Genomic DNA, 21,347 nt, shown 5'->3' with positions numbered 1-21,347 from the left:
TTGTTTTTTTACAAAAAGGTGGATTCGGTGAAACTGTATTAGATAGTTAAACGGAAAGTTACTCTGAATGTTACATCTAATAACCAGTAGCGGATAATTAAATAAACATATAATCTTTAATTGTACTGAATACTGTGCAGTCATTTTAATATCAACCTTGCACATTCACCACACCATACACGAAATATATATTTAGACTTTAGTACTTGAAGCACTTAACATCCTCAAACAAATGAACCTGCAATAGGGGGAGGGGGAGGAGGGGGCATGTGCAATTCAAATCAAACTTTCAGTTTACACCGGTACGCACCTGCACCTCACTGCAGACTAAATATTCTATTAACGAATGCTCTGGATTTAACGTTAAACACAGAGAGTTACTCATGAATTACCCACTAAGAGGCAGCTGGCTTGATCAATATACATAATATTGTAGTTAATATGGCCTGCTTTGCTACCAATATAGTTGTTTATACGGGCTGTGCCACTTAACAGCTTAATGCTTAGAGGTCCTAGGGATCAATTGCTACGCAAGCCTTGTAGGAGAACCTTACTCACTCTTCAACAGATCTGATATATCTGTCATATTCTTATTAAAATGTTTCGTCAAAATGATTTCGATGGTCAACTAATTTCTGTATCTATTATTCAGCTCAGTATCTGTTGTTATGTCACGTTTATCTCCCGGACAGGTTGGGCATGATCGTTCTTATTCCTTTTGGGGAATTTACCACCTAACCCTAAGTTTTAAAAAGCCAACATTGTTTAGTTTTAAGTGACAAGTTGCAGCCACGCAAATATATATCTTCTATCCAACCTTTTCAATTTTATTGTCTTTACAGTCTGACCACTGAGTAGGTCTCGATGATACTATTTGCTCATTTTATACTACCCCACTACACACTTAAAACACATAAAATAGCAATTTTTTGAAATATAATTAATTATACAATTAAATATAATATGTACGGGCGACGGATATCAAGGTCACGTGACTCCATACTGGACTCTAGACAGTGACTCAGCTCTAGACGGTGATTATCACTCCAGGGCTGCATGTCTTTAAATACCCATACAAAGACCCGTAAGTCAGTGACTTCTTAGTCTGTTCTGATATTGATACCCAGTAGTGGACGTTATTTCTTCTGACCTCGTATTCCGTTCTTTTTCTCTCGTCTTTTTAAACCATATTAACAATTTTGATGAGGATCAAAGAATTTCTGCCTGTTTTAATTTCAGCTGGTATTGTCTCGAAGCCCATAGCTATTTCTATAAAAATGCCACCATTGCATTTCTGATAGGTCTAGATCTTGTATCCAAGTACAACAGTCCTCGACATTTCCAATATACCTTTAAAACAGGATCTACAGGATGAACCAAAAATTTAACAACATTTTGCTGTCCACTTCTTCCGCTAATGTCCGCCAACGTCATATCCTGTCCTTTTTGGATTCTATGAGATAAGCGGACATAGACGGACATGAGGCTCTAAAACATGAAAAATGCAGGTCTAAGCTTCTAAGGGACTTTCTATTTAGTAGGTGTACATTAGAATTCTCCTTCAAGGACAGCCGACAGTCAAATTATTTCCACTTTTGCAGATAATGAAAAATCGGGTTTCTTTCGGGGAAAAAATCTGAATTTGGTAATGATACTTTATAAATTAAGCGAGTAATTAATTAATTAATAGATGTGGATACTGGCGGGGAGGTGATAATTGTTTTTTTTCCGTTTTAGGTGGCGCCTCTATTCAGCAGGTTGAAGAGGTGATAATTGTTTGTTTACGTTTTAAGTGGCGCCTCTATTCAGCAGGTCGAAGATGTGATGCAAATTTTGTATTATCGAAGACTTGTAACCCTTGTAACTCCTTCTTGTTACCCCCCTTTGAAGGTCCCGAATTATTTTCAGAACGAAAGCTCAAAAATAACCGAGAAATCGACCTTCTTATTAACTCATTTTGATGACTGTTTCTGACCTAAAATTGCACGAAAAATCGATTTAACTAGGTTTCAGAATCTATAAACACTTCCTTATCCCTCAAAATTGATGTTTTATAGTTAATACGAGCAACAAGCAACATATATTTTGATCATTCGGTTCTACTCATGACTTATAGGGCCTAGGGAGTTAAGCTGAAACCGAAAGATCCAGGCAATCCTCACCTTAACTAATCGAACAGGTACTAACACAATTTTCAGATAGAAATGTTCGTTGCAATATGTCTAAGTTCAATATGTTCAGCTTTGCAACTTGAGCGAAGAGCAGAGTACGAAAAAACACAGCAGGTAAGCAACTCATTTTGTTAACTGTTCCTCACCTAACGTTGCACGAGAAATCGATTTAAGTTGGTTTTGCAGCCCAATAACGCTTCCTCATTCCTCAAAATTCTTGTGTTACTCAAACAAAGAACATTTTGATTCTGCAACGGAAGAACAAGGAGATCGTCTCGTTAACAACTCGAACAGGTACTATCACAATTTTCAGAGCAGAGCACAATAGCAAAGTCAAAAGAAACACAATGAAGGTAGGTAACCATTAACCAACACCATGATATTATAACAATCATAATAACAACTGAATATAATAATTATTATGATTGTTATATCATGGTGTTGGTTAATGCAATGGTGACCTACCTTCATTGTGTTTCTTTTGACTTTGCTATTGTGCTCTGCTCTGAAAATTGTGATACTGATAGTACCTGTTCGAGTTGTTAACGAGACGATCTCCTTGTTCTTCCGTTGCAGAATCAAAATGTTCTTTGTTCACAAGAATTTTGAGGAATAAGGAAGCGTTATTGGGCTGTAAAACCAACTTAAATCGATTTCTCGTGCAACGTTAGGTGAGGAACAGTCACCAAAATGAGTTGCTTACCTGCTGTGTTTTTTCGTACTCTGCTCTTCGCTCAAGTTGCAAAGCTGAAATAGACATATTATTGCAACGAACATTTCTATCTGAAAATTGTGTTAGTACCTGTTCGATCAGCTAAGGTGAGGATTGCCTGGATCTTTTGGTTTCAGCTTAACTCCCTAGGCCCTATTACAGGTCATGAGTAGAACCGAAGGATCAAAATATATGTTGCTTGTTGCTCGTATTAACTATAAAACATCAATTTTGAGGGATAAGGAAGTGTTTATAGGTTCTGAAACCTAGTTAAATCGACAGTCATCAAAATGAGTTAATAAGAAGGGCGATTTCTCGGTTATTTTTGAGCTTTCGTTCTGAAAATAATTCGGGACCTTCAAAGGGGGGTAATAAGAAGGAGTTACAAGTGTTACAAGCCTTCGATAATACAAAATTTGCATCACATCTTCGACCTGCTGAATAGAGGCGCCACCTAAAACGTAAACAAACAATTATCACCTCTTCAACCTGCTGAATAGAGGCGCCACCTAAAACGTAAAAAACAATCATCACCTCGCCGCCAGTATCCACATCTATTAATTAATTAATTTTATTTGATTCTTAAGGCCAATATCACACGTCAATACTTCTTTGTCACTAATTATCAAAATAACATATTATATGCAAGTTATCATCGTGCAAGTTATTATCATATTGTGTCAGCCAACTGTTCAAACTTTCAAAAGATCGTGGTTTAAGCTTGCTATCTAATTTGATACAGGATTTTCGGTTTTCATACCATTCCACATAAGAGCTTCCTGCTAATGTGTTAGGGATCGAATGCTAAGTAAGCCAGATTGTTTTAACATATTACAGCATTATAAACTATAACTATGTAGAAATTATGTTTTTAACTCCCGTCTCCCATCCGATTCAGAAGGTATCTTAGCGGAGCTGTGGCAGTGTGGTATGGCAGCCGTCTTCATTGATAACATTGCAGTCAGCACCCCTTACTGGTACAATTACAATCGCGCACAAGTCCGTTAATACATATATTACACACATATACAACTATACAATGTATTGTTGAGAAGACAGCTTTACATAATTACCGTTTCCTGGCCCGTAACTAACTCTTATACCATGTTTCGGTACCATTGTATCTGTTTATTGCCTTTTACTCGTTGTAAAATAAGGTTGAGAGTAATTCTTCATTATCTTGAAAATGTGTGGATTTTAAGTAAGCATTCTATTGAGGTCAGCTGATTTGCAGGCAGTCACGTGACCAAGACTTTTACTCTGTTTCCTCACTCAAAATCTCGGACGAATCTCAGCTTCGGGAATATAAAACTATTCATATTAGACATAATATCTGAACTCTAGCCCACGAATACCTATAAAAACCTATACCTAATTTTACCTCTTTTAAAATCGGAGGGAATAACAGGTATTTATGAGGTTACATATTATATATATATATATAATGTACTATATTACATAATTATATTAGATTCATTCCACTTCAAACTAAACTTTTTGACAGTTTGTTTTAGGTATTTAGGTAGAATTCTGCTTTGCCAACGATTAAAACATTTTTTATAAGACAAACAGATAAATAGCTCGTACTTGTGTTTTAGTATCCAAATTTTTAATAAATATTCCCACGAAGGCTTTCTTTTTAGTGTTAGCTAGTTTTATAAGCATCGTAACACAATTCTTTGAGATTATCGTATTATTTCATTGAAAACATATCAACCTTTTGCAATAAAAATTTATTAAAATTAAATTAAAAATTCTCATTCTCAACATTCAACAAAGGACAACAAAACATGAAATGAAATGACAAACAAACACAAAGAAGAATGTTAACCATGTCAGCGTGGCTGATAGTTTCAATAATCGTGACGATCTTTGGAGTCTCAGCTAATACCCTTTCTTTTTCCTTCTTCCTGTTTCAATCCAGAAATGGACTCACTAACAAACTGTTCATACTGCTTACTTTTTGGGATTTTATTGCTTGTTCCAGATTTCCCATCTTTTTTTGGATTGACTCCCAAAGCAAGCTGAATCTAGCTTACATAGCGGTGACTTACAACACACTGTTCATTACAATGGTCATTGCAGTGACACGGGCCATCAAGATCAGTGCTCCTTTATATCGCATGAAAGGAAAGATCATATGGTTAGCCATTTCATTTTTTTTTGTCTATAGCGCAACTGTCAAGGTGATGTTGCACCATAAAGGTACAGTCCATAAATTGGATAAGAACATACTCACCAATTGGCAAATCGCCAACATTTGTGAAATGACAATTTGGATGATGACCTTGATGATGGCGATAATAATTTCAAACATCATATGTGTTATAAAGCTTCTCCGACCTGGACTACTGCCACTTTCTGCCACAAATGCGGAAGCAGCAAAAACAGTTATAATACTTTCAGTGCTGTTCATTTTCTGCAACAGTATAATGGTTTTAGCAGTTGTTCGGAATGTTAAGTACGTAGCACAAGGATCTCAAGCAAAGCTGATCAAAGGATGGGACAAACAAAATGGGTTATTCGCATTTCAACTTTTAATAGTATTGAATTCAGTGTTTAACCCTATCGTATACTTCATCCGCAAACCAAACTTGAGGAGTTGGGTTAGAGGAATCCCCAAATCTTTCAAAACACAATACTCTCAGTTGTCGGGTACATTAAGCCGGAAACTGACCAGATCAAGAATTCACCCAGAAAATACCCCACCAGCAGAGCCGGAACTTTAGAGGACATGTTTTAGAGGACACACTTTACAGGATGTTATTTTCTATTAATTGAGTAGAATATTGAAATTTCCTGTTCAGCAACAAAAAAGCAGGTTCAAAGAAGGTTCTCTGAATTGTGTGTACTATATTATCTACTTTGGCCGGGTTCTAAATTTTTTGGTATCATAACTTATAGTTATATCGGGAACATTTTTACCCAAAGAGATTTTATTCTGACGTAGCAGTTCTGTGAAGTTTTAGACGGAAATGGAAGAGCATCATGTACGTGTGTGTCGCGTCAAATTTTTCCTCCTTTTTTCGTTTCTTTACTAGAAGAATTTATTAGTAATACAAGGATTGATTATTGGATTATTCATCAAAATCCTTAATATCAATTGTACCGACAGTAATCTAGATATAAATTATTTTTGAGCAGTTTGAGCTTTTGAGATTACGTAAATAAAGTTGTGCTGGTTGTGTTAGATTATTTAAATTGTGCTGATTCTGTTAAATTATTTTAAGTTGTGCTGATTCTGTTAAAACTATTCATATCGATTATTATAGACATAATATCTGAACTCTAACAGGTATTTATAAGGTTATATATTATATATAATATATATATATACATCATACTATATTACATAATTATATTAGATTCATTCTACTTCAAACTAAACTTGTTGACGGTTTGTTTTAGGTATTTAGGTAGAATTCTGCTTTGCCAACGATAAAAAACCTTATTTAAGACAGACAGATAAATAACTTGTGTTTTAGTATCCAAATTTTTAACAAATATTCCCACGAAGGCTTTCTTTTTAGTGTTAGCTAGTTTTATAAGCATCGTAACACAATTCTTTGAGATTATCGTATTATTTCATTGAAAACATATCAACCTTTTGCAATACAAAATTTATTAAAATTAAATAAAAATTCTCATTCTCAGCATTCGATAAAGGACAACAAAACATGAAATGAAATGACAAAGAAACACAAAGAAGATGGTTAACCATGTCAGCGTGGCTGATAATTTCAATAACCGTGTCGATCTTTGGAGCCCTTGCTAATACCCTTTCTTTTTCCTTCTTCCTGTTCCAATCCAGAAAAGGACTCACTAACAAACTGTTTATACTGCTCACTTTTTGGGATTTTATTGCTTGTTCCAGATTTCCCATCTTTATTTGGATTAACTCCCAAAGCAAGCTGAATCTAGCTTACATAGCGGTGACTTACAACACACTGTTCGTTACAATGGTCATTGCAGTGACACGGGCCATCAAGATCAGTGCTCCTTTATATCGCATGAAAGGAAAGATTATATGGTTAGCCATTTCACTTTTTTTTGTCTATAGCGCAACTGTCAAGGTGATGTTGCACCATAAAGGTACAGTCCATAAATTGGATAAGAACATACTCACCAATTGGCAAATCGCCAACATTTGTGAAATGACAATTTGGATGATGACCTTGATGATGGCGATAATAATTTCAAACATCATATGTGTTATAAAGCTTCTCCGACCTGGACTACTGCCACTTTCTGCCACAAATGCGGAAGCAGCAAAAACAGTTCTAATACTTTCAGTGCTGTTCATTTTCTGCAACAGTATAATGGTTTTAGCAGTTGTTCGGAATGTTAAGTACGTAGCACAAGGGGACCTTTACTGATAGTTGAAATTCGACATATGACGTCATCTAGCGTCATCTAGCGTCATCTAGCGTGAAATATCGCCAGATGATGATAGATGACGCTAGATGACGCTAGATGACGCTAGATGACGCCAATTAGCGACATTGTCGCTAAGTGCACGGCACCTTTCGAATGTCGCTATCTAGCGCCATCTAGCGCTATCTAGCGCTATCTAGCGCTATCTAGCGCTATATGACGCTAGATGACGCTAGATGACGCTAGATGACGCTAGATGACGCTAAGCACGCAGCACTGACGCCAGGCGACAGATAGCGCTATTTTCATCAAAATTCTAGGGACGACATCTAGCGTCATCTAGCGTCATATGTTGCCGCGACATCTGACGCTATCTGACGCCATCTAGCGACATCTGACGACATCTGACGACATCTGTCGCGACGACATCTGACGCAGGCGACATCAAGCGCTGGATAGCGGGATAAGTCAGTTTACGACAGTTCACGCTATCTAGCGCTATATAGCACCAGATAGCGCTATATAGCGTCAGATGTCGTTGCGACATATAGCGCTAGATAGCGTTAGATAGCGCTAAATAGCGTTAGATAGCGCTAAATAGCGAAGAATTTTGGGTCGTGACAGTCCAGGCTATTTAGCGCTAGATGTTGCTATCTGGGTGGGTGTGTGTGTGTGTGTGTGTGTGTGTGTGTGTGTGTGTGTGTGTGTGTGTGTGTGTGTGTGTGTGTGTGTGTGTGTGTGTGTGTGTGTGTGTGTGTGTGTGTGTGTGTGTGTGTGTGTGTGTGTGTGTGTGTGTGTGTGTGTGTGTGTGTGTGTGTGTGTGTGTGTGTGTGTGTGTGTGTGTGTGTGTGTGTGTGTGTGTGTGTGTGTGTGTGTGTGTGTGTGTGTGTGTGTTTTACTGGGACCGTAAGCGCAGCCTGTCTTTTCCCACCCAATCTTTTTTGTTATTTTTATTTTATATGAAAATTAATTTTTACTGTGTATGAAAATTAATTATAATTTAAGTGAGAATGATATAACTATAACTATAAGCTTGCGCGGCTCGTCGAAGTCACCCAACTATTACACTCGATTTATCAAATATTCGGCTGAGTGGAACAAAATATTAAATATCACTTAATCAAGGGGTTGTTTACATATTATAATTATATAAGGGGCCTGATGCCGCCGGCCGGGGTTTTCCAAATTATTACGCTCGCTAGTGTGATTGTGACATGATATTAATAGCTTAATAGCTATGTATGGAACTGATTACTAACAATGAGGGGTCGTTCACATACCCCGTAATCAGTTTTACCATAGCTAATATATTTATGTCAATATATTACACTAGCGTAATCAATAATCATTTGAAAACCCCAACCTCCTCAGCTGATTACGTAATACTAATATGTAAACGATCGTCGACCCTTAACATTTCGGGATCGGAAGAAAGCGGCACGCACTATTTCGACAAAATTTATACAAGTTACTAACATCGTTGATTCATGATGCCAATCTTTCACAGCTCAGTGGTGCATTTCGCCGAAAAGCATTATTGGATACCGAGAAGCATTTTTGGATGCGCGGCGTGACACACTCACAGTAACGCATCGCGTTGATTCACGATGTCAATCCTTCACTGTTCACAGCTCGGCGAGGCCCAGTCATGGTGCATATCGCGTCGACAATTTAGTAACATAGTTGGTCAGTTCTTAATTGACGATGTCAATTCATGGCAGCTCGGCGCGGCACAGTATATAGCGCATTTCGCCGATCTAGCCAGGTCGCTGTGAGAAGCCTTATTAAGTGCGCGGCGCGGCACAGTAACGCATCGCGCTACAAGTCAGTTCGTACAAAAGTCGTAAAAAATTCGTACAGTTTGGCACGTTTTTTCAGTTCGGGATTATTTTGGGAAAAATTCGCCTCATAAATTTTCGAAAAGCTAATTGCAACAATTTGTGTTAAAATGGCGGGAAACGATGACGTGCGGATGCATGTTAATATTTTAAATCTGAAGTGTAACCTCCCGGACAAAAATAACAAATTTTTTGGACTGAAGTGATTAAAAAACAAAATTTAAAAAAAAATTCGGTAAAAATTCCTCGACAGCTTTTTTAAAATTTGTACAGTTCGACACCTTTTAAAAGTTCGTACAGTAACGTACTGACCAACCCCAGGAACCCTGAGGCCTGACCGGATGGGGCTTAACTTTGAAAGTAAAAGAGTTGGAGACTTCCGGTTTTTTGTAACATGTTCCTTTTGTAAAAGTAACGTTACCTCTCCAGGAGGAAAATTCAAGACAACGTAATTGTTGAGTTATCTCAAAATCTCCAGAAAAGTCCCCTTTCGGGCCGATCAAAAGTTTGCAACTTTAACTTTGCGGATTCCTGTACTCTGGTTGGCTGAATTGTGTCACGTGGTAGCTGCCTGAACATTGGAATGCGCCACGCGTGCAAATCATGCTTGTTGTCGCGCGCGAGGTCAAGCCGTCTGTTTAAATTAAACCAACTCTAGTACCACCGGACCACCAGCCGGTAACTTTTCCTGGGACTATGTTTAGTAAAGCACTTGTGGTTGCAAGAAGCATTATTGGCTGCGCGGCGCGGCCCAGTAGTGCATCGCGCTACAACAAACATCGTCAAATAGATTACTCGAAGCTCAAAGCTGTAAGGTATTTATCCAAAATAATTCCAATCCCGAAGATCGTTACTGGGCCGCGCTCAGCCTGTCATAAAGCTTTCGCGCTTGCACTTCACACTTGCGCGTAGTTCGTAAACTGAAAACTCGTGGGTACGATATATGATTATGAAGCATTTTCATTCGTGCAGGAACATTAATTTGAAATTTAAACGGTTATGTAATGTGTAAACCCATTGTAAATGTGATTACTGAACAATAAATTCGGCTCGACTCTCATTACATTTTTTTAATAACTTGCTGTGCGAGATTTCAATACTATTAATTTGCAAATGCTAATTTAACATTAAGATCTTTACATCATCTTCTAGGTAGTGCGCCGCGCCATCGACAGTGAGCCGCGCGTGCCGACTGTAGGATGGTTTTTTAGCGCTAATTTCGGCCAGCAAAATTTTCTTCAAACTAATAGATATTGAGTATCCTTCCCGACCTCCAATTGCAACAAAAATTGGTAAGCTTACTCATAGACTAAGAAGGAAAGTGTCCGAAAAATTTAAAGCATATCCAACCATCAGACATTATGTTACAGCTAAAACATAAAAGCAGCGTATTTTGCCCCATTTTGATCACTATATCAACTCCGATATCCACCAAATTTTTCGGACAGATGTGAAAACCCTATTGGAAGGTCGTGGCCAATTTTCAGAATGATCTCATCTAAGGAACTGAAGATATATCCGAATAATACGACAAAAACGGTCAAATTTGGACGAATTTGGTCAAATTACGCGACTTTTACAGCTACTTTTGCTCCAAAAGCCGCGCACCATCAAATATGGCACATAGGCGAAACTCACTGATCTTTTCAAAAAGGTATGACAAATTTGGTATTGTGAAAATTCTCACAGTCTCTAGAAAACAATGGTACAAAAATTTTTAAAATCCGAGCAAGTTTATTTTTATCGTGCACCCCCTACATCTTCTTTCACATAGCCATGTGTCTAAGCGTACTACTATACTAGCGAGAGGGCTATGGTTAGAGCATAAACAGCTTATACTGGAAGAATCTCACTCGTTAACGGGTGATACTCGTAATTTACTATCACGCGCCGCTTTTTCTCAAAATATTAGTCTAAGCCTATACCAGCCGGCAAAGTTTTTATATGTATACCTACATACAACGTTAAAATTTAGTTGAGTTTTGAACGTTGCTTATAGTTGATAAGGTAACCTTGATCTAACGTAAAATAATAATCGTTTTGCAACGTTAAAAATAAAACCTATAACCAAAGTTAGATATTTAACGTTTAACAACGTTTTATATGTAACCTACATACAACTTTCAAATGTAGTTGAATTTTAAACTCTGCTTATAGTTAATAAGGTAACCTTGATCTGACGTCAAATAATAAACGTTTTGCAACGTTAAAAATAAAACCTATAACCAACGTTAGATATCTAACGTTTAACAACGTTTTATATGTAACCTACATACAACGTTCAAATGTAGTTGAATTTTAAACTCTGGTAACCTTGATCTGAAGTCAAATAATAAACGTTTTGCAACGTTAAAAATAAAACCTATAACCAACGTTATATATATTTAACGTTTAACAACTATAGCCATAGCTATAGCTGTCGCCGCGATATCTAGCGCTAGATAGCGCTATCTAGCGCTATCTAGCGTTAACTGTCAAAAACCGATATTCTCCGCTAGATAGCGCTATCTAGCGCTATCTAGCGTTATCTAGCGGAGAATGTCGGTTTGTGACAGTTTACGCTAGATAGCGCTATCTAGCGCTAGCTGTCGCCGCGATATCTAGCGCTATCTAGCGCTATCTAGCGTAAACTGTCACAAACCGACATTCTCCGCTAGATAGCGCCAGATAGCGCTAGATAGCGCTAGATAGCGCTGCGTCAGATGTCGTTGCGACATATAGCGTTAGATAGCGCTAGATACCGCTAGATGTCGCAAAAAAAAGGGCGGAAATTTTATGAAAATAGCGCTATCTGTCGCCTGGCGTCAGTGCTGCGTGCTTAGCGTCATCTAGCGTCATCTAGCGTCATCTAGCGTCATATAGCGTCATATAGCGCTAGATAGCGCTAGATAGCGCTAGATAGCGCTAGATGGCGCTAGATAGCGACATTCGAAAGGTGCCGTGCACTTAGCGACAATGTCGCTAATTGGCGTCATCTAGCGTCATCTAGCGTCATCTAGCGTCATCTATCATCATCTGGCGATATTTCACGCTAGATGACGCTAGATGACGCTAGATGACGTCATATGTCGAATTTCAACTATCAGTAAAGGTCCGCACAAGGATCTCAACCAAAGCTGATCAAAGGATGGGACGTACAAAATGGGTTATTCGCATTTCAACTTTTAATAGTATTGAATTCAGTGTTTAACCCTATCGTATACTTCATCCGCAAACCAAACTTGAGGAGTTGGGTTAGAGGGATCCCTAAATCTTTCAAAACACAATACTCTCAGTTGTCGGGTACATTAAGCCGGAAACTGACCAGATCAAGAATTCACCCAGAAATTACCCCACCAGCAGAGCCAGAACTTTAGAGGACATGTTTTAGAGGACACACTTTTAGAGGACATGTTTTAGAGGACACACTTTACAGGACATGTTATTTTCTATCAATTGAGTAGAATATTGAAATTTCCTGTTCAGCAACAAAAAAGCAGGTTCGAAGAAGGTTCGCTGAATTGTGTGTACTATATTATCTACTTTGGCCGGGTTATAAGTTTTTTGGTGTCATAACTTATAGTTATATCGGGAACATTTTTTACCCAAAGAGATTTTATTCTGACGTAGCAGTTCTCTGAAGTTTTAGACGAATATGGAAGAGCATCATGTACATTGTGTGTCGTGTCAAATTTTTCCTCCTTTTTTCGTTTCTTTACTAGAAGAATTTATTAGTAATACAAGGATTGATTATTGGATTATTCATCAAAATCCTTAATATCAATTGTACCGACAGTAATCTAGATATAAATTATTTTTGATGAGTTTGAGCTTTTGAGATTACGTAAATAAAGTTGTGCTGGTTGTGTTAGATTATTTAAATTGTGCTAATTCTGTTAAATTATTTTAAGTTGTGCTGATTCTGTTAATACTATTCATATCGATTATTATACACATAATATCTGAACTCTAACAGGTTATATATTATAGGGATTATATATATATACATCATACTATATTACATAATTATATTAGATTCATTCTACTTCAAACTAAACTTTTTGACAGTTTGTTTAGGTAGAATTCTGCTTTGCCAACGATAAAAAACCTTATTTAAGACAGACAGATAAAAAATACCTTGTGTCTTAGTATCCAAATTTTTAACAAATATTCCCACGAAGGCTTTCTTTTTAGTGTTAGCTAGTTTTATAAGCATCGTAACACAATTCTTTGAGATTATCGTATTATTTCATTGAAAACATATAATCAACCTTTTGCAATACAAAATTTATTAAAATTAAATTAAAAATTCTCATTCTCAGCGTTCAATAAAGGACAACAAAACATGAAATGAAATGACAAAGAAACACAAAGAAGATGGTTAACCATGTCAGCGTGGCTGATAATTTCAATAACCGTGTCGATCTTTGGAGCCCTTGCTAATACCCTTTCTTTTTCCTTCTTCCTGATTCAATCCAGGAATGGACTCACTAACAAACTGTTCTTACTGCTTACTTTTTGGGATTTTATTGCTTGTTCCAGATTTCCCATCTTTTTTTGGATTGACTCCCAAAGCAAGCTGAATCTAGCTTACAAAGCGGTGACTTACAACACACTGTTCATCACAATGGTCATTGCAGTGACACGGGCCATCAAGATCAGTGCTCCTTTATATCGCATGAAAGGAAAGATCATATGGTTAGCCATTTCACTTTATTTCGTCTATAGCGCAACTGTCGAGGTGTTATTGAACCATAAAGGTACAGTCTATAAATCGGATGAGAACATCCTCACCAATTGGCAAATCGCCAACATTTGTGAAATGACAATTTGGATGATGACCTTGATGATGGCGATAATAATTTCAAACATCATATGTGTTATAAAGCTTCTCCGACCTGGACTACTGCCACTTTCTGCCACAAATGCGGAAGCAGCAAAAACAGTTCTAACACTTTCAGTGCTGTTCATTTTCTGCAACAGTATAATGGTTTTAGGAGTTGCTCGGAATGTTAAGTTCATAGTTACAGGATCTCAAGCAAAGCTGATCAAAGGATGGGACAAACAAAATGGGTCATTCTCATTTCAACTTTTAATAGTATTGAATTCAGTGTTTAACCCTATCGTATACTTCATCCGCAAACCAAACATGAGGAGTTGGCTTAGAGGGATCCCTATATCTTTTAAAACACAATACTCTCAGTTGTCGGGTACATTAAGCCGGAAACTGACCAGATCAAGAATTCACCCAGAAAACACCCCACCAGCAGAGCCGGAACTTTAGAGGACATGTTTTAGAGGACACACTTTTAGAGGACATGTTTTAGAGGACACACTTTTAGAGGACATGTTTTAGAGGACACACTTTTAGAGGACATGATTTAGAGGACACCCGGGGGGGGTACCAATGGCATAAAATGGCATAAATGGCATACGTTTTATGGCATAAATTGAAATTTTTATTGGCCAATTCTCCATTTATGCCATGAATTTAGGTCTTCATATAATAATAAATAATAAAATTTGGTAGCTTAAACACAAACTCTAAGCCCAGTGGATAAACCACAAAACTTATGCTCTATTGTGTGAAACAAAGATACTAGATCAAGATAACTATCAAGGAGTGTATGCATAGGACATAAAAAGTTTATGTATATTTGACTTTAAATTCCTAAATTATTATTAGTACTTGAATAAGAGACATGTTTCATGCTTTATAACGCTTGGTATGATCGTTAAAGATTCATATGACAAATAAAGAAAATAGAAATGTATTAATATATCAAAAATGGCATAAATGGCATACGTTTTATGGCATAAATGGAAATTTTTATTGGCCAATTCTCCATTATGCCATTTATGCCATTGGTAACCCCGACCCCCCCCCCCCCCCCCCCCCCCCCCCCCCCCCTTCCGACAGTAATCTAGATATAAATTATTTTTCAGGAGTTTGAGCTTTTGAGATTACGTAAATAAAGTTGTGCTGGTTGTGTTAGATTATTTAAATTGTGCTGATTCTGTTTAACTATTTTAAGTTGTGCTGTCAATTCTGTTATTTAATTATTTTAAGTTTCGCTGATTCTCTTAATTTATTTTAAGTTATGCTGATTGTTATAATTTTACAAATGTAAGCAGTGCAATTGTTTCTTTTGTAATTCTCTGAAGGTAGAATAATAACAACATCGTCGAAAAGAATTTACAAACGAGGTAGTATTGGATTTAACTATACCTAAAAATTCAACTTAAATATAACAAAGTGGAAGGATCATAAATAAAGTCTTTTTACATATTTATACTTAAACGAAACCTATAACGAACCTCGTGAGTAGCACTAAGTATATTCTCCTCGGCCAGTCTGACCAGGCCAGGTATTATTGTCTTGATCGTGCTGAACCACGTCTGTTCCGACCCAGTCGTCTCTATCACCTGACAACAGAAATCATCCTAAATGTTTGAGAAGCAACTAATAAGAAAACAGTTTCAAAATTCAAATCAAGAAATTGTTGTAAATGTGCAAATACCACCAGGTCACTTTTAAAGGATATAGATTTAACTTAATATATAATAGTTCAGTCAGCAGTGTTTAACAATATAAACCTCCCAAAAAACAAACAAAAAAACAAAAATACATTTTTAAAAACAATATTTTCTGATGATAATAAGGTAAACTATCATGGGTAAGATAACAAGCTCGAATAACTGCTGACCTGGGATAGAGTAGCACAGCTGAGAGCCACCAGCTGATTAGGGTTTACAGATGTTATCTGACTACAAAGCAGCATTACCAGCTCGTTGGTGCTGCCGGAGTCTTTCAGCACCTGGGCAAGAGGACCGAGTAAAGAATTAGGGAGATTTTAGAGGATTTGTGTCATAACACATATTATGATCACTGATCAGGTGGAAAATGAAATAAAATAGCTAGAAGTTATTTTGTGACCGAATAACTCAATCACTGCTATCAAAATCAATTAACAATGACTGTTAATCGCTCCCAGCAGATTAACAGCCGAATCGTAACCCGTAAAAAAGCTAAAGGGAAAGCTTGTAACAAACCTGCTTTTTTGATTGAGGATCGAGGCCTTGCAGAACGTTCAGAAGAGATGCCAACACTGGGATAATTACAATTTGGTTCAAATCGTGAGGTGATTTAGTAGCTGTTTCTAAAACCTGCACACAAACTCTTATCAAGACAGGCTGATCACTTGATCTGTTATGTCGCTTCAGCAGGATCGTCAGCAGCGAGGCAAATTCCGCGGATGCTTTCAGGGTCACTCTTTTGTCAAGTTTAGCAGTTTGGTTGTACAGAGCCCCAGCTATATGGAACGTAATCTGGTCCTTGAGCTTATCGTCCTTGTTATCACGCACAACTAGTGTAACGACCAGAAATGACCGCCACGCTCTGACAAACGAGAGATAAGCCTCGGACAGTGGTAACATGAACAACAGATCTTCCGACAAAAAGTTCTGATTCAGGGAGATATCCTCAACAGAGGAACATATCCTCTTCAGCACTTTGGTCCAGTACAGGAAACAGTCCCTCTCCTGGAGCTGGGTCACCATGTTGGAGGTGTCCTCACTGGGGTTGTAGAAGATGTCGTTGGCGAGGATGTGGAATGTGTACGCGCGGATCAGGAGTTGGTAGCTGGAGATGGTCTTGTCCAGGTCGATCTCTTCGAAACAGTGCTTACATAACTTCTCCCAGAACTTCTGCGGGAGGTTTTAAATTGTGAAGATATAAATTATATGTGACATTTTACAAAAGTGAAGAATTGTAATGTTAAATCATACTGCAATATTATTGCAGATAATAATAGTGTGCAGGTTGCAATATTACAGATCTAATGATAATATTGACCTATTTGTAATATTTCATATTACAATATACAACTGAAACCAGTGTAACAAGTACCTCGGTGTTTTTGAGAGCAGCAATGGCAGCAGTGTGTCTGTAATGCCATATCTTGTATAACAGTCTGTACACCGAACACACCAGTACAAGAGGGAGCGTGGTGGAACGAGTTATGTAGTCCAGCACTGGGTGGAGACAACTGTTCTCTCCTGAAGTATTCCGTTATTTTTAAGTTATTTGAAACTAAATTACTATCTAAATACAGGAATTTGGTTCAAATTTTTGGACATGAAAACCAAATTTGTCATGAAAACCGCTAAAAAACAAGTATTTAAAAAAAATTAGAAAACAAAAGTATGTAAATTAGAAAACAAATTATAACCCATGCACGAAATCTGCCCCTAGATTCGGAGCTCTCAGTATAATCCCATCGTTACTTCAAGCTGTTAAAGGCCAGCTCTAACTGTGCGGTACTGGTAAACCACCTACCTAAGACACCCTCCTTCTCAATACTCATAAACAGTTCAGTAACACTGGGCTGCGTTTCCACTGCAGCTGATATAAAGTCCAATATAGAACTTTTTATGTAGACGTCTTGGGATCGTGAGGTGAGTCTGTTGACAAAGGCGAGGGCTAGGGGTACTGTACTGCCGCCTAATGCACTGTACAGACTGAAACAGAGATCAACACGTTACAAAGCTGTCGTTACCGGACTGCTAAGTTGTTTTAGGATTTATTAAGAATTTGAAAATTTCCCCAGAGCTCAGCCATCTATTTGTTTAGGTGATGTTAACTGTAAAGCAGAGAATATTAAATGAGTTTATTTAGAGCAGAAATAATCAGAATTGTTTTGAAAGAATCATCAAATGAGATTCAATAACACAGCGCAACTAAATATAGACAAACCTGACGGCGTTGGTGGTAGAAATATCGGTGAGAAGTCTAGTAGCATGGAGGCTTACTTTAACACTCTTGTTTTGGTAAGTGTATGAAGCTATCTGTGATGTTATGTTGCTGTTTTCTCCGGTTGATACTACCAGAGCCTGCTCCAAACCTGAGAATTATATGTTATTAGATGGGGGTGGGGTGGGGGTGTTGTGTAGGACCCCTGGCCCCTCCACGTGACATTATTTAGACCTTATTATAGCACTCCATCTAGTCTAAACTGGCCATGCATCATAATTCAATTTAATATTTTCCACTATTTTGCATAATTATCTTGATTAGATTACAATTATAGGACATCAAATTGGTCCATGCCATTACATGAATCATTCCTGAATTCATAAAATCGTGTCCTTATCTCGCTTCAAAATGTTAATGCCATGGGAATGTTGAATTAATGCTGTGTGCTGGTCGTACTGAATGAAGATTTCAGTTGGTTGTATAAGTGTTATCAGCCTATCTGTTCAGTGTTCTAATTTCGTAGACACTTGTTTTAACGTTTTAACGGCATCAGTGTTTGGACTTTGGTAGGTTATCAGCGTATAATCATATATGATGCCCATGCCCAATTGGATCTTTTCTAATTCCATGCTCGTTTTATCCATGATTTTAAACTTTTCAACACTTGACTTAATAATTGGTTGATGCCCAGAGTGATTGATGTATTAATTTCTACCTCATAAACGTGTTAATTTAGTTGGTATCTTTTATTTCTTATACAAGTGTAACTTGATGAAAACTCAATTCCCAGTGTTTGGTATGTTAACTTCTTTCAAGTGGTTATTTGAATTTTAAATTACCCAGTAGTACAGAAGAGGCTTGTAATTCTGTTGCTATTTTGGTGACGCAATTTCAATAAAATACTTTTTCTGTAAAGAATTCCTATTTTTGCCTAATCGAAAGGGTACACAGATTGTGTTAAATTACTCTTTTACTGCCTGCTAACCAGAACAACATTTACCTTAGGATGAAATAATTCGTGGAAGGGTGAGAAAAAGATGAAAGTTTTACTTGCTACAGTGATCTTGTCTTGTTATGTTAACACTTTAACAGCATAGACGCTTGCTGGAGTGGGTTACAGAAGGATTATAGGGGTGGTATTAAAGAAACCATTTCGGGACATACTTGCATGAAATGGACGGAGCTGGAGCAGGATCCTCATGAACACAGCAGAACAGAGGAGAACTATCCCAACGGCGGCCTGGGTGACCATAATTACTGCAGAAATCCTGACGATGAACCTAATGGAGCTTGGTGCTACACAACAAATCCTCTACAAAGATGGGACTACTGTCCTGTCCCTTCATGCACTGAGGATAAATGCTGGGACGGTCTGCAGAAGGACTATAGAGGACCACTACAAATAACAGAATCAGGATTGCAGTGCCAAAAATGGAGCGAGCAGTATCCTCACCAACACCGGGTCACCGCAGAACGCTACCCAGAAGCAGGACTAGGAAACCACAACCATTGCAGGAATCCAGACGACGAACCCAACGGAGCTTGGTGCTACACAACCAACCATAATCAAAGATGGGATTATTGTAATGTTCCTGAGTGCCCATCAGCTCTGCTCAGGTCAGAAGCAGTGGGCCCACAAGGAGAACAAGGAGAACAAGGAGAACAAGGAGAACAAGGAGAACAAGGAGAACAAGGAGGCATCATGTAGCCTCCAGGCTCGACAAACCCCGACAAACCCCGACGCACCCCGACGCACCCCGACGCACCCCGACATACCCCGACGCACCCCGACAAACCCCGACATATTCCGACAAACCCCGACAAACCCCGACAGACCCCGACATATCCCGACGTGTCGAGATATGTCAGGGTATGTCGGATTATGTCAGTTTGCCCAATAATTTCGGTATCAAATTGACGAAAATAATACTCTGGAGCTCTCATAACGAGGTAATTTAAGTGGGTATAAATATGTCGTCAGTCCTTCCTTCCTTCCGTTAGTTACCATGACAACTAGCGCGCAGTGCAGCGCGCAAGTATTGCTTGCGGATATTTAATGTATATATAGCTAGCGTGTCAATGAATGCGCGGCGCGAGTGTATTTTAATGTATGCTATGTTATGTACAGTATTAGGTAATAAGCCCAATTTGTACATGGCATGCGTAGTATAATGTACTCTGTGTATATTATTATTATGAAGTGAGCTGATTAGAGCTTATATTTATAGTTATAGTGAATGGAAATCTAGCGTCCGCCAAAACGAAACAACGGGTGCAATTCTTGTTAAAACTGTGCACTCAGTATAATGATAATCTAATACACACTATGAAGCTATGAGCACGAGAGAAGAGTACGATACCGGACGGGACTGCAAGAGTGTGAGAAAGCAAGAGCGCAGCGCAAGAGACCAAAAGAGCAAGAGTGGGAGACAGTAAGAGCCACAGGATGAAAAGAAAGGAGTGTTGCGTCAGGCTTTGCTACGCCGCATCGGTTCACTTCCTTACCAATACTTGCCTAAATCCAATTCAATGAAACAAGCGATGCTGAATAAAAACAATAAAATTTGTATCATGTATTTTTAAAAACATACATACATACGTATAAAAGTTGTTGAAAGTTTCAAAAGTATTACTAATACTAAGTAACTTTTAAAATGTACTTTACAAGGCATTATACAACTTAGAAGTACACGTATCCCAAAGGCCAAAATATCATGCAATTTGTAAAATTTAAACAAATATTCTTAATTATCATTGATAATTTTCTACATGTGTCGAACTCTAAAAACTGCAACCCAATGTAAGAAGATTTAACGTGTAGCCTTTTGTTATTGTTAAAATAATAAAAAACAATGTAATATCTATTATATTGCATCACAATTATAATGATATCAAAATATGATAATTGGTAATGTACTGGCCAGTATATTAACATAGATCCGCTCATTACGTACTCAATGTTTTTCATTCTCTCCTTGCGACTTATCATCGCCCTCCTTATCCATCTCTTTTTCAGTTTCACCTTCAATCTCCTTCTGAATAGCGTCTCCCTCAAGCTCCTTCTTCTTCCTACGCCTCTCCCTCTGCTTCTCCCTATCCTCCGCTGTCTCGTCCATGATCAGCATTAGCATTTCGTCACTATAATGACCGCTTTTTCTCCAGTCCACAGGCCACCCAAGCTCAAGAGCCCTCTCATCGTCATCTATGAGCTGCTCAGCATCTTCTATCCTGGTCTTTACTGCTTTCTCCTCAGCCTCTTTCACCCTCCTATCCCATTCATCCTCTCTCGCCTTCTTCTCTTCTTCTGTCTCTTCCTTTCTCCCACACTTATTACAATTCTTCCTGTAGGAGAAGTTGGGATAGGCACAAGACTTGCACCTCCACTCGTCTCCATATACTTGGATTGAGGTCCCCTCAGACTTTGGGGCACCACAACTTGAACATGTGCTTCTGAGGTGGCCTTTGTTCTCCAAATCAATCACAATGCCTTCTAAAGTACAATGAATCAATGTCCAAAA

General features: G+C 38.0%; 1 protein-coding gene across 2 annotated transcripts in view; it reads right to left on the bottom strand.

The window, feature by feature from the left end:
- The window catches only part of LOC134820354 (nucleoporin NUP188-like), a 40,367-nt gene that overhangs the window by 5,228 nt on the left and 13,792 nt on the right, over positions 1–21,347 (bottom strand). The window contains exons 11-18 of one of the 2 annotated variants that reach the window (XM_063830665.1): positions 17,830–17,977; positions 17,413–17,594; positions 16,984–17,132; positions 16,128–16,781; positions 15,782–15,892; positions 15,393–15,500; positions 2,875–2,918; positions 2,637–2,676 (exon numbers count right to left, since the gene is read on the bottom strand). In XM_063830665.1, the coding sequence (XP_063686735.1) occupies positions 2,637–2,676; positions 2,875–2,918; positions 15,393–15,500; positions 15,782–15,892; positions 16,128–16,781; positions 16,984–17,132; positions 17,413–17,594; positions 17,830–17,977 (1,436 nt within the window). The remainder of the gene's footprint in view (positions 1–2,636; positions 2,677–2,874; positions 2,919–15,392; positions 15,501–15,781; positions 15,893–16,127; positions 16,782–16,983; positions 17,133–17,412; positions 17,595–17,829; positions 17,978–21,347) is intronic. The other variant, XM_063830666.1, reaches the window with a different exon arrangement.

The sequence above is a fragment of the Bolinopsis microptera genome, chromosome 9 (assembly GCF_026151205.1).
Source record: "Bolinopsis microptera isolate Bmic1 chromosome 9, MBARI_Bmic_1.0, whole genome shotgun sequence".
Classification (NCBI taxonomy): Eukaryota; Metazoa; Ctenophora; class Tentaculata; order Lobata; family Bolinopsidae; genus Bolinopsis; species Bolinopsis microptera.
The sequence above is the reverse complement of the archived record's forward strand: the minus strand, read 5'-3'. Positions and strand labels throughout refer to the sequence as shown.